A 15,073-nucleotide genomic window follows, 5' to 3' on the forward strand; every position below is an offset into this window, starting at 1 on the left:
ATTTATAATTTATACAAGTTCGGCGTTAAAGTGCAAATTTAGTATTTTTTTGAATAGAAGTACCCATCTATGCTAATCGAAATACTATTTTTACATTGCATTTTAGTATTTTTTCATACAATTTGTGATTCGTAAGTTTGCCGCTAAAATACAAATGTAGGGCGCTTTGAACAGGAATACCCATCAGTTCTTTCCTGTTTAAGACTTGGATGGTGAGAAGCGAACACTTCGAGTTTATTTTTTTCAAAGTTCGAATAGTTTGAGTATATAAATTAAAATTTAATTTTTTGTGAATATCGAAAATTAAAACAAAGAAGATGTTGGTTCTCTTTGAAACTCCAGCGGGATACGCAATATTTAAGGTAAATTTATATCTAAGAAAAATCTTAACCTCGTAAAGATGCACGTGTTCAAGCCGCCCGGTTATATATAATATAATCAGGTTTTTATTGCACAACTTACAAAGTTTTTTACTATGTCTTATTATTCTATCGCATATAATTATCAAGCCGCCCGGTTATATTTTTTTTTATATATGTATAAAAGATAAATAGATTCTTTATTTCAAACATGAAGGGTTAAAAATGGATATAAAAAACTATTCTATTTATATATCGATTTGTACATTATTTCTGCAAGCACAGTTTTTTAAATTTATTATTAATCTTGTTTCTTATCCTCCAACTATTACCTACATTTTTATTACTTAGAACTTTATATTTATTACGTTTATGTCTATTTCTACTTTTGTTATTTATCTCTTTATTTTCTCTAGTATTCGCTATTTTTTTGTCCATTTTCTTTTTTTCTTGTTAGTCTTTATATTTTCCTTAACACAACCTACCAAGTGCAGTCAAATGACCGTATTCTGTAATTTGTAATAAATAATAAAATAAATCATAAAATGTGTGTGTACATTATTCATTTCTAAATAAAAGAAAATATTTTGATTATTATCCAATTGGTTAAAATCTATATTTTTTTGTAAAGCTATCATTTGGCTGCTCATGGTAGGAATAGGTATACACGATATGTCGATAGGTTTACTATTAACTATACTATTATATCTTCGCATCCCATAAAAATGTATATTTTTAACCAGTGATAATATTTTGTTACAGTTACTAAATAAAAAGTTATTGTCGCGTACCGATGATTTATTTCTTGAATTTCAAACACCTGAAGCAGCGAATAAAATGTAAGATATTCTATTTACAAATAATATTTAATTTTAGAATTGTATTGAAATTATTAGATTTTGATTTATGTAGTATTCTTGTAACTGTAAATAACGTTTCTTAATATTTTGATTTTAGTGTTAAACTGAAACATTTTGAAAAGTTTGAAAATACTACAGAAGCTCTCGCTGCTACAACAGCAGCAATAGATGGAAAATTATCTAAAACTTTGAAAAAATTTCTAAAGAAACACTTTTCAGAATGTCAAGAGGAATTAGCAGTTGCTGATGCCAAATTAGGAGGTGCAATAAAAGAAAAACTTCAGTTATCATGTGTATATAATACAGCAATACAAGAATTAATGAGATGTATTCGAAGTCAAGTCGATAGTTTGTTAGGTAGTTTGCCTAAGAAAGAAATGGCAGCAATGGCCTTGGGTTTAGCGCATAGTCTATCAAGGTATAAATTGAAATTTTCCCCTGATAAAATTGATACCATGATAGTGCAGGCTGTTTGTCTATTAGATGATATAGATAAAGAATTAAATAACTATGTAATGCGTTGCCGTGAATGGTATAGTTGGCACTTCCCAGAACTTAATAAGATTATAACAGACAATATCGCATTCGTAAAATGTATTAAAGTAATTGGAACTCGAGAAAATACCATAAATGTAGATCTGTCTGATGTTTTACCTGAGGATATTGAAGAAAAAGTTAAAGAAGCTGCTGAGATATCAATGGGAACTGAAATTTCAGAAGATGATATTTCAAATATCCAACATTTATGCGATGAAATAGTAGAACTTTCACAATTTAGAGGAGAATTATATAATTACCTTAGAACCAGAATGATGGCAATGGCACCTAATTTAACTACGTTAGTTGGAGATCTAGTAGGCGCACGTTTAATTTCTCGTTCAGGCTCTCTTATGAATCTGGCTAAACAACCAGCTTCGACTTTACAAATTCTTGGTGCAGAAAAAGCACTTTTTAGAGCATTAAAAACCAAAAAAGATACTCCAAAATATGGTTTAATTTATCACGCACAACTGGTAGGACAATGTTCTACTCAAAATAAAGGAAAAATGTCGAGAATGCTTGCAGCAAAAGCATCATTAGGAGCAAGAGTCGATGCTTTAGGAGATGATATAAATTATGATTTTGGTGCTGAACATAAAGCTAAATTGGAAGCTAGATTGAGAGTATTAGAAGAAAGAAAGTTACATAGAATTTCTGGAACTGGTAAAAGTAAAGCTAAGTTCGAAAAATATCATTTTAAGAGTGAAACTATACAATATCCAGTATCTGCAGACACAACACTTAGTGCAAAGAGAAAACATTCTCAAATAGATGATACAATAGAAAAAGATGGAGAAAATGAAGCGAATGTAATTCAAGAAGCTCCTAAAAAGAAAATGAAACAAAACATTGCTGAGGAAGGATCGTCACAAACAGAAAATATAGTTGGAAATGAGGGCGAGCAAGAAGTTCCATCCAAGAAAAAGAACAAAAGGAAAAAGCAAGAAGAAGCTACAACAGATGATGTCGCAGTAGTGAGTGAACAGCAGGATGGAAGTAGTGGTAAGTAATTTTCATTTAATATTTATCTATATATGAGTTTAACTTTGTACAATTTATTATGCGCATATTAGATTGATAATCAACTCGTTTTTCATCCTTAAGATATTTAGCTTTCTCTAATTGACCAGTTTTAGCAGCATTATGTAAAGGAGTATAGCCAATATGGTCATCATTATTAGTTTATACATTAGAATTGATTTCTTTTGCATCTATAAGACATTTCACTATGTTCAACTAACCATATTGAACAGCAATATGCAAAGTGCAGAAAGATTTTATGTTTATGAGAGTGAGTTATTTAAAAATAAGATCGTAGAGAAATAAAGCTTCAAGTTATTGCAACAAAGTTAGGCAAATTAGTAAAAATTGTCCAATCTAGTTAATTTTAGGGTATAGCAAGGTTACTATTAATAGAACTTTACATAGATCTAGCAATAGACCATGAGATTGTAAAGAAATTTGTTAGTAGTCATAAAAAAAAATAACTTTGATTTGCTGACTTTTTGGACTACCATGCGATTAATGATAATGAAAACAATAAGAAATTTGTACACTATTAAAAAATACTGAAAATTCCTTATGTAATTAAAGTGATCACTCAAGGAGTTCAGGTGAAAGTAGCGAAATGAGTGTAAACTCTAGAGAAACGTTTTTTTACAGGCCAAGATGATAGGGTATCGAAGAGGCCGCGCAATGAAGATTCACAATTTCCTAGTGATTTACAAGATGAATCTAGACAAGACTTGTCTGATGAATTGCATAATGCTTGTAAAACTAGGCAATACATTCCTCATCATTTGATTGAATTTATGTATCAATTAGACTTGTTGGTGCTTTGCTCACTTAGAAAGTTTACACATGAACATAAATATCCTTCATTATCATTAGCATTTAAAAATTATGAAATTGATAAATTTAATAATATTGTTCTTCGTTATAAAAAGAAGTCTATTCATATACAAATTGAAAATGTAGACAAGTATTACATAAATAATGGCATTAGTTATGCTAGATTATTTACTAAAGAAAAACGAAGTTTTTCTATTAATTATTATTTTGATAGTTTTGTTAAACATATAATCTCTAAATCAGAAAGTTCATCAAATAATATAGAATATCTTATTATCTATACTAATTCAGGCTTGGATCTTACAGAAGAACAAAATTTAAAAGAAGGAAAATTTAAAAATTTTTATCCTTTTAAATTTGATAGCATAAACGTAGAAGAAAGTAACCTTTTGAAAGACTTTTTGTTTACAAATGACGAAACACGAGGAAGTGGTTTTTATCAATTTTCGCGAGATAAAATAATGAGAGAAGAACTTTTAAAGCGGTTAGAATTTTCATCTGCTATGCAGAAAGTAATGAAAGAAAGAAACATTTCACAGGAATTTAAAAAAGAAATAAAAGAAGGATTTTTAGATAAATTAGTATTTGCAGCTAATCAGCCTAATAGAGAAGAGCTGAATAGCATTATTAAAAATGAAATAGGAAGAAATAGTACACTTGAGGATGATTATATAGCATTACAAAAAAGAATATTACGTGATTTAACAGCTCCATCTAAGGATAAAAAATTCGAGAATAATGTAACTGAAATTATATATAAATTCAATTTATTAATACTTTTCTTGCATGACATGTTCTTGCATAAAAATATATCTTCTATAAATTCTGAGGGAAAAAGCAATGATATATCTGATAGCATTGTTCTTCATTATGAAGATAAAATTATTTACGTAAAGGCTCACTATACAAATAGTAATATTGGTTATAGTCAGCTATTTCCTTCCAAACAACAGAAAGAAAAGAATATGTTTTCTATTAATAAGTATTTTACTCTTTTTGTTGAAGAATTAAAAGAGAATATAGAATACTTTATTATCTATACTAATGCAGATCTAGACTTTACAGAAGAAAAGAAGTTAAAAAAAGGACGATCTAAAGATTTTTATCCTTTAAAATTTGATAATTATAAAGTTTTAACAGATCGTTTGTTTATTAATGGGAATGGTTTTTATCGATTTGCCGAAGAAGAAGCAACAAGAAAAAAGCTTTTAAGTTTATTAAAACTTCCACCTTCTTTGCAAAAAGAACAAGAAGAAGGAATATTTTCTAATAAAAGTGAGCAAGAGATAAAAGAGAAATTTTTAGATAAACTAATATTTGCAACCAACCAACTTAATAAGGAAGAATTAAATAATATTATTAAAGATGAGATAGATAAATCTGATGTTCCATATAATTATGAAGAAATACATGAAATAGCGTTACGTTGGTCAGAATCCCATGAATTTGGAAATATTACAAAAGAAATAATTAAAAAGCTTTTTAAAGACATAAAAAATAATAGATCTAGTTATAAGAAAATTCCAAATAAAAACATTAATGAAGAAATTAAGTTTGCTAGAAGTGTCGTTGGTAGAGAAGGAACACCTGCATTTAATCAGTTCTTAAATTTTTTAATTAAAGGAGAAGGGATAAAGTGTCTAAAAGTTCTAAAAAGACAAAAAATTAATTTAGTTAATATGTCCAGTATTTTGCATGTAACAGGAGCTAACGCCGCAAAAGCTTTTAAAGACTTATATGAACTTTGGTTTGATAAACAAGGAAATAAGACACAATATTTAAGTACTCTAGAAAAGGAAGGAATAAATCTATCTAATATGTCTAGTATTTTAGGTGGATCAGGAACTAATGCTGCAAAAGCCTTTAAAGATTTATATGAATTTTGGTTTGGTATGAAAGGAAATAAAACACAATATTTAAGTACTCTAGAAAAGGAAGGGATAAATCTAGCTAATATGTCTAGTATTTTAAGTGGAGCAGGATATAACGCTGCACAAGCTTTTAAAGACTTATATGAACTTTGGTTTGATGAAAAAGGAAGTAAAACACAATATTTAAATACTCTAGAAAGAGAAGGGATAAATCTATCTAATATGTCCAGTATTTTGAATGTAGCAGGAGCTAATGCTGCAAAAGCTTTTAAAGATTTGTATGAATTTTGGTTCGATAAGCAAGGAAATAAAACACAATATTTAAATACTCTAGAAAAAGAAGGAATAAATCTATGTAACATGTCGAGTATTTTAAGTGGAGCAGGAGCAAACGCTGCAAAAGCTTTTGAAGACTTATATGAACTTTGGTTTGATGAAGAAGGAAATAAAACACGATATTTAAATACTTTAGAAGAGGAAGGGATAAATCTATCTAATATGTCCAGTATTTTAAGTGGAGCAGGAGCTAATGCTGCAAAAGCTTTTAAAGACTTATATAATTTTTGGTTTGATGCGAAAGGAAATAAAAAACCGCATTTAAAACATTTTATTGAGAGTAAAGATAAGGAAAACAGTTTTACGCTGCATAATTTATCGGGTATATTAAGTAAAGCAGGGGCTAAAGCTAAAAGTGCTTTTGAAAAATTGCATAGTGTTTGTTTTAATGACAAAGGAAAAAGAACAAAACTGTTAGATGATTTCTATAAGGCAGGTTTTAGGCCAAGTAACTTATCTTGTACGTTATGTGGAACAGGAGTTCGTGCTTCTTTTACTTTAAAAAGATTACATAGTACTTGTTTCAATGAAAATAGAGAAAAAACAAAATTTTTAGAGAACTTCTATAAGGCAGGTTTTAGGCCATGTGATATATGTGGTGTGTTGAGCGCAGCAGCGGATAGTTTTAAAACGTTTCATGATTTTTGTTTTACAGGAGAAACAAAAAAATATTTAAATCATTTCTTAATGGAGAAAGGAGGTTTTACACCAAATAATTTATCTAAGATATTGCACGGAGCAGGAGCTAATATTTGTTCTGTTTTAAAAGATTTTCATAATGTTTGTTTTGATGAAATAGGGAACAAAACACAGCTTTTGAATGATTTCTATAAGACAGGTTTTAGCTCGAGCGATTTATCCAATGTATTATCCATGGCAGGAAGAAATGTCACTTCTATTTTAAGAAACTTTCATAGATTGTGTTTTCATAAAGAAAACTATTTAAATCACTTTTTAGCAGAGAAAAAACTTTTTACACCAAAAAATTTATCTAAAATATTATATGGAGTAGGAATTAATATTTGTTCTTTTTTTAAAAAATTGCATAATCTTTGTTTTAATTTGATAGGAAACAAAACAGATTATCTCAACAATCTTGTAAATGATCATAAGCCAAATAAGATACTTAATATATTATATGAAAAAGTAAGAGAAATGCCTTCTAACTAGAATTAAGGCTTTATTAGAAAATGATAAGAAAAATGCTTTTATAAATAGCAGATTTTTTAAGTAATAACCATTGGTTTTAATATCTCTATTATTATGAATAGAAATATAGTCAACCTTTTCAGGTAGAAAATTATAACTGTAAATAGCAATAAAGAAGACTTTCTAAAGATCGATATAATTACCAAATTCATCTAATAATATCTTATGTAATATCTATTAATATCATATATAATATCTATCAAAATCTTAAGTAGTCACTGTTTTCTGCTTTGCTCTCCTTTGAAGGCATTCTGATGCATTCTATTGGGATGTTCACTAAAAACGATTTCCTTTGCATCTTCAACGATAATGATTCTTTCTTCAGATGGAATAATATGTGAAGTAGCATCAGTAAAAGTGGTCTTATCGGTAGAAGTTCCACCATTGATTATGTTTGATGGTTTCTTATGAACATGGAACATTGATTTGATATTAAGTTAAAAATAGAATTTATTAGATCAGTTTCAATTTTGATTTTAGAACCCAAGAAGAAAAAGAAAAAGAAGAAGGAAAAGCATGCTGCTGAGACACAGGAGGAGGAGACTTCTGTTCCAACAGAAACAGCTGAAAATGTAGCACCAGTTTTAACGGAGAAGAAAAAGAAGAAGAAAAAGAAAGTACAAGAAACTGAATAACTTTAATTGAAAGTTTTTGAAATATTAGGATACTATTATCATCGGTGGATTGAATTTTTAATAAATTTCAGGAGTGATTCTAGAGATATTTGAAAATTCATAAATCCTCCGAGGGTAGTTTAGAAGTCGTCTCAGTTTTTTTCCAGGTATACAAAGATAAATAAATGACGAGTTTGTTAATAACTTTGTCTACTTCTTTGTTTTTTTTCCTTTGTTAGTAACAGTAACATCTTTTACTTATTTTTCTATAGGAATGTATAACTTATGATATATTGTCATCTTATATTTGTAATAAAATAACAAATATATTTTTATAGCTTCTCAAAATATCATTTAATAATTTTTCATAAATTCGTTTCAATTATATATATTCAGTGCATTATATAAATACGTAGGTTTAATTATTTTTACTTATCATATAATAAATACCTAATAAAATCATTAAGCAGTTAATTGATCTTTACATATACCGCATTCAAAGTGTTGAAAGTATCACTACAATGCAAATAAGGTTTGATTTTATTTTATAAATCATAAATATATCGCTGGAAAAATTCGTTAACTTTTATATGTTGAATAACAAAGCAACATTATGTACATATATTTCTTATTTGAGTATTTTAAGAATAATCGATTCTAGGTGTAATGTACAGAATAAAATAGATAATAAATTATATAAACTTTATATAAAATATTTTATTATCTTAACGGTTAATCCTTTGACCACGGAATATTCAGATATGAAACGTGCCAATAGTGAAGTATTTTATTTATAACAATCATCACATCACTTGCATATAAATGCTATTCACAATCAAATGGCTAATGATTATTTTAGATAATTATTGTAAGAATTCTGTAACATACTGTATACAATTACGTTTTTGGAATCGTATTATCTATTTTTGCTTGTTATATTAAACTATTTTCATTGTAATCATTTATTTTAAATCTTTTTATTATTTTTATTAAATAATTAAAGATAATATTAAATTGAAACTAGCACATATTAAGTATTATCTTATTATAACAAAATTTATAAACACTATTGTATAGATAATAAAAATTAATTAGTTTTTCATAAACAAGTTCTAGTGTGTTGTATCATTTCATCTATATTACATTCTGTGAAAATATCAATAAAGAAAATACTAACGTATTGATTTCATTTGAATAAGGATTAAAAATAATCATTTTTCTTAGATTTTAACATACCTTTATTGTTATACACGTACACAAAAGTAAGCTGATGTTAAATGTAAATTGTCAACGCTAGCATAATCTTATGATCCATTTATAATATTTATAGAGCAGCATTTATGCAGGAAAAGTACAAAACATTATATAGAACAATAAAAAAGCTATTCTTCGAAATTATTATGCAACCACTTAATAAACTTACATAAATATATTTTGTACTTTATTGTAAATTGGTGTATGAATTGCTTATATTATTCCAAAATAACGTAACTTAACTTTATTACCAAACATATTTGGTAAGACACTGATTTCTTTTACAGATATTGATGATTGAAACACTGTTTACCTATTATGTTAGGTAAATATAACAATGTTTAATTTATTGATAAACATAGATTCTAGATATATCGTGTCAAAACAAAAATTGCACATTATTTTATCATTGTTAGAAGTGAACGCTAATTCTCTAATTAAAATGAATTGCTTGAAATTATGAGGAAGTTTTATTGAAGCATTTTGTATGCAATACCTACCAGAAAACCTTTCTACGTATATTTATTCTATCAAAATAGAAATATTATTTTCAAAAACAGATGCATACATATTATTATGTTACTATGTTTACATTTATTTAATAAATGTATTTATATATTACATATGTTATTTTGCAATAGTATTTTATACCGTGTAAATTATAACTGACTACTATTAATATAATTATTTAACCATCATACAAGTTCATTATTTTAGATGTTATCAGAATTATTGGGAAATTATATAATCAAGATTTATATGCACACACTTGAACTGTAAGTATTATTTTACATTTTATATATATAATTGATACATATAAGTCGTAGAATATAATTATTTTTAATTAGACTAAAATAATAATCTATCATTAAAAATATAATTTCTCCTTTTTATTTTTTTTTATTTGTCATATAAAATGATTACAGTAAATTAATAATATGCTGTATATTATTCTCCAACATTTTATGAGTAGGTAAATTGGATTCTAAAATTGTATTATAAATCTGAGATAACATTGCTTTACGCAAATGTTAAAGTTCATAGAGCTATTAAGTTATAAATATTTTAAATGATTAATTATTTTGATGATAATCAATTTTTATAAATGAATGTATAAAGATTTCATATTTGCTTAAGATCTTTATGTGCATGTTTGTTAAAAAAAAGAAATACATAAACAAAAATGTATATAAATATAAAGAATTCCATGTGCAATATATATATATTCATGTATAATATATATATATATTAGATTTTTTATTAATAGGAATGTGAGTATTACAATCTAGAACAAATAAAGATACATACAAATGAAATTATTATAATGAATTAAATTTCTACATAGGTTTCTTTAATTCATTATATGTATATTATGGTTAGACGAATCTGTAGTAAATTCAATTTTATATCAAAATTAGATCATATGTTATGCTTGGCAGAAGCTGAGATGGTCCATAATTAGTATTATAAATAAACGATGTGAATTTTAAATATTAACATTTCATATTGTAAACTAGTAAAATTCATAAACCAGCATATATATAATTATATTATATATGTTAGCATTATTGTGTGAAATCTCTAATTCGTGAAATGATTAGCCTAACCCTGAAATAACTATATTGACCTGTTTGAATATGGAAGAAGATAGAATTACATACTTCAACTAGATAATATGTGAATTTACAAGAAACGAGGAGTTAAGGTATGAAATTAAAATTTGATCCAATAGAACAGAATGACTAACAGAACATTAGTTTTCGAAATACAGGAAAAGATAACAATAGATAACTAAAAGCAGACTTTAAAAGTGGATTTTCTAAAACTAGTTTTAATGTATAATAAAATTCTTTTTACATGTTTGCTAAAAACATCTAGTTATTTCGGGTAAAACCACAGGTCTTCTCCACGATTTAACTGAATTATACAATTTAATGCTGACGTATATATATTATAAACACATACTGGATATTGTGCATTATAGGTTGCAACATTTTATTTGGAAGAAGATTAATAAACAATTATGTGTTTAATGTAATTATAAATGCAAGCATCTATATTTCTGTAAGCATGCAAATTGCAGTGCAAAATATATATATATGTATACTGCTATATTTTGCTGATTATTTTAAACTCCGCATGCAAAATTCAATGTTAGAATAAGCATAAAGTTATAATGTTAAGTTTTATCCAAAAAATAATTATTTCAAATTACACATAAGAAATATCAAATTTTATATACATTTTCATATGTATTATATAAATAAAATCTCTTCTTATTTATACTGTAATGAAAATATAAGCTGTCAAACTTACAATTGAGATTTCAAAATTTATTTTATTGATTTTCTACATGCATCTTATAGTTTCTGGGATAAAGCAGTGTATTAAAAAATAGAGTATACATATTATTTTCCATTTACCCTTTTACTAGGAAAAAATTCATGTCTGTAAAATTAATATTATGCCATTCTCAAATTTTAAATAAATGTAAGTAATAATTTTATGCACAATCATAAATGTATACAAACAAAAAATATATTTTCTTAATAGAAGGCAGTTAATATTTTTAAAATATAAATTTCTTTTATAGATAAATATATAGATATATATATTAAATCCACAATTATTTAATGTCTCTCTTTGCTTTTTTTTTAATGCTACAAATAAATTAATTGCAGACATGAGTTTTTGACTTAACGAGATAATATAAGATCTTAGATTTTCTTTATTATAATATTTGTTATATTTTCTATGTATATTTCGACTTTCGATTTTCCCTCTGAATAAAGAGATAAACACATTATTATATATTATTTTCTTGTAATATTATAAATTAGTAATTTATTTTATAATTCGCATTTCCACTCAAATTTGTACAACTTGCTGATTGTAAAGCATAAGTCACTATAAATGATTTAAGAAAGCAAATTGTGTGTAATATCTGATTTATACGACACAATTATATATTAGTAATCAATATGAAAAAAATATGCTTGTAATAAAGAAAAAAAATTATTTTCTAAAATGCATATATACTTTAATGATCTGATAAATCAACCTGCAAATATTTGAGCAGACACAGCACGTATTTTGAAAAATTTACGAAATTATCAATACACCCTTTAAAGGAATTCTTCTGGACAATAGTACAATTGCAGTAGTAATTGCAATTGTTTATTTATGTGATTAATAAAAATTAAAAAATATTTATGGTATATATTAAAAAAAAAAAAAAAGAAATAAGTTCAGTAAAAAAATAAAAAAAAATTAACATTGATACAATAATAGAGTATACTACATTCATAAAAAAAATAATATATAAAGTATAGAAAAAAAATAATAAAAATAAAATAAATTTTTGCATATTTCCTTATAAGGGCATACCTAGTCCCTACCAAAGTAGTGACATATTGCACACTAGACTCATTCTATTGCAGGCTGTGCATTTATGAACTTATATTACAACCACCAGCTGAATAGTCTTATCTACAAATCTAAATATTTATAGTCTACAACTATATATGTTTTATATATCATGATTCTTTCAGAATACTATAATCGTATATGCAATATATGTATGTACAATACATAAAATTATAAATTTCAATGATAATTTAGCAAATATAAATTTATCGAATGCTTGTGAATAAATTTAGTACAGACTTGTTTTCTTTCTGACTGCGTGCTTTACTGAACACATTCCAAAAACGAAGAGTTTCATCTCCAGCACCTGTTACAATGGCTTCACCATCAGGTGACATGGCTAAGTACAAAACTCTATAAGAATGTCCTGTTAATTTTGCAACCTGTGTTAAACTTGGATATTTCCAAACTAATATTTGATTTTGGGAATAGCCATGTGTACTGACTAGTTCTGAACTGTGCTTACTCCAAGCCAAGTTACAAACTTGGGATCCAGTATCAACGCACTGCATAGGTTGACCAGTTAAAGTATTCCAAAATCTGATACATCTATCTGCAGTACCACCACCTGAAGCCAGTAAGCCATGATGATGAGGAGACCAAGCGATTGCCTTGACAGCAGCCAAGTGTTCGGTATAAGTTTGTATAGGTGATAAAGAATGTAAATTCCAAACATAAAGACGATTGTCATTCCCACCAGAGGCCAAGTACTGATTATCCGGAGACCATTTTAATCCACAAACTTCTTGTCTGTGAGCTCCCAAACGTCGTTCACTCACGACACAAGGTGTTCTAACGTCTCTTTGCAATATTAATCTGTCTCTACTACCAGAAGAGAGGACTTCTCCATTCCATGCTAAAGCGCCAACTCTGGCACTGTGACCATGTAGTTTGCTTACTTGTTTGTTTACAGCGACATCCCATACTTGAATGTATCCTAAGTGCGTTCCAACTGAAACTAAGTTTCCTCTTTCGTTCCAGGCTACTGAGGTGACGCTATTACCATCACTGGACAAATCACACAGTCTGGTTACTTGACTGGTACAAGCTGACCACAAGTAGACACAACTACCTAAGCCAACGCTAAGGACATTTTGCGATGACCAATCGACCAAATTTAAATAAAAGTCATCTTGTAATTCAGGAGCGTCGAGTACTTTAAATGGTATTCTAGATATTTTTCTAGTTGCTTTTCTAGGTGAACGTAATAATTTTTGACTTTTAGCACTTAAAGGTGAAAGTGAATAAGGCGAGCTTTGATCCAAAAGTGTATGATCCTTGGTGGGTGTAGTATATTTAAACAAATTTTTTGACATCAAAGGTGAGAGAATTCGTCTTTCCTCGCATTGACCTTTCACGTCTTCAATACTAGCACCTAGAAGCTCATTTTTTAAAAGACAGGAATACGCAATACCATCTCGACTGCCTTCACCATTTTCACGAGTCTTCTTTGTCGCAAGACCACTTCGGCCGTTTTCAGATATCATTGAAAAGGTTGTCTGCCAGTTGTTACCCGACCTTGTCGGTATAAATCGATCAAAACTATTGTTGGTCATTTTAGTTGGTGAAAAATATACAGGCGTGTAATGAACAGGAGTGGTTAAATTATCTATGTGACCCTCGCTATTTGACTTCAACAGTCGCTTCTCGTATTCGTGATGAAACATTTTCTGATTACACACCACGATATATAACGTACACACTAGCCTTTTACTTTAAGTCACATTCTTTAAAGCGACTACACATTCATTTAATTCTAACGTAGCCGCTTAGATTACACGAATATATATATATACATTATCTTTCCTCTTTTTTAAGAGCCAACACTAGCCGACCGATAAAACTGAACTATTTAACCCGTTACGTCGCCATTCGACGTCAACTCCGAAAGATTTTTTATAAGGAAAGGGCAGGAAAAACGACTCCTCTTCCTCCAATCAAAAGGCTTTATTTGAAATTTTGCCTCGCAACAGATGGGAAACGCGAATATAACTGCTGAGGCTAGCAAGAACTATATACACACGTAGCGACATTCCAACAAGTTTATCTTTCTTTATTTCCTTTCTTTATTTTTTCCTTACCTATTTAAAATTATTTCAAATATGTTTTATATTTCCTTTTCATGATTCACCCTATTGTTGTTTTTCTACCTTTCTATATTCTAAATAATGACCATTTTGTTTGTCTACTATCCCTTTACTTTCTATTGTCAATATTTTTTAAATCACCGATTAATTCTTTATATTTTTTTATCATATTTATTCAAAACTTATTTATTTTAAAGTACCATTAAAAGATCATTAATCATAATGATTGTGTTAAACATATATGATACTAAATCTATTAATATTATATAATATTTATATTATTTATTTACATCTATATAATATTAATACAATTAGTATCTAATATATTCAAGTATTTTTATAGTTTTTGATAAATAAAAAATAAAATTCTTATAGTTATTTTGTATAAATAACAAACGATCATTTAAACACGTATGTATATACAAAAATGTATTATATTATTTTGTAATATAATTTACTATTTATATTATAAATATAATTATATTAAATTTTTATTATTTAATTATTTGGAAAAGTGTGTAAAATAAAAAGAAAAATGCGAATCTAAGAAAGTTTTTGGTATTGATAATTGTTTAACAAATAAATGTAGAAATCTTATATAGAAATCTAATATAATTATTATTAAAATAGAAAGTTAATGATTTTTACGTTTTAAAATATTATAAA

At 27.1% G+C, this 15,073-nt stretch overlaps 2 protein-coding genes across 2 annotated transcripts; one reads left to right on the forward strand and one right to left on the reverse strand.

The window, feature by feature from the left end:
* The first annotated feature begins 194 nt into the window (after nt 1-194).
* LOC122519811 (nucleolar protein 58-like) lies at nt 195-7,844 on the forward strand. Its single transcript, XM_043639531.1, has 4 exons — nt 195-362; nt 1,122-1,198; nt 1,317-2,761; nt 7,507-7,844. Exons 1-4 carry the CDS (start codon nt 318-320, stop codon nt 7,659-7,661), a joined length of 1,722 nt encoding a protein of 573 aa, XP_043495466.1. The 5' UTR covers nt 195-317; the 3' UTR covers nt 7,662-7,844.
* Nucleotides 7,845-11,582: 3,738 nt separating this feature from the next.
* Nucleotides 11,583-14,413, reverse strand: LOC122519815 (fizzy-related protein homolog). Its single transcript, XM_043639540.1, has one exon. The coding sequence runs from the start codon at nt 13,985-13,987 to the stop codon at nt 12,527-12,529; it is 1,461 nt and encodes a 486-aa protein (XP_043495475.1). The 5' UTR covers nt 13,988-14,413; the 3' UTR covers nt 11,583-12,526.
* Between the last annotated feature and the right edge of the window lie 660 nt (nt 14,414-15,073).

Source organism: Polistes fuscatus, unplaced genomic scaffold (genome assembly GCF_010416935.1).
Source record: "Polistes fuscatus isolate 324 unplaced genomic scaffold, CU_Pfus_HIC Scaffold3, whole genome shotgun sequence".
Lineage (NCBI taxonomy): Eukaryota > Metazoa > Arthropoda > Insecta > Hymenoptera > Vespidae > Polistes > Polistes fuscatus.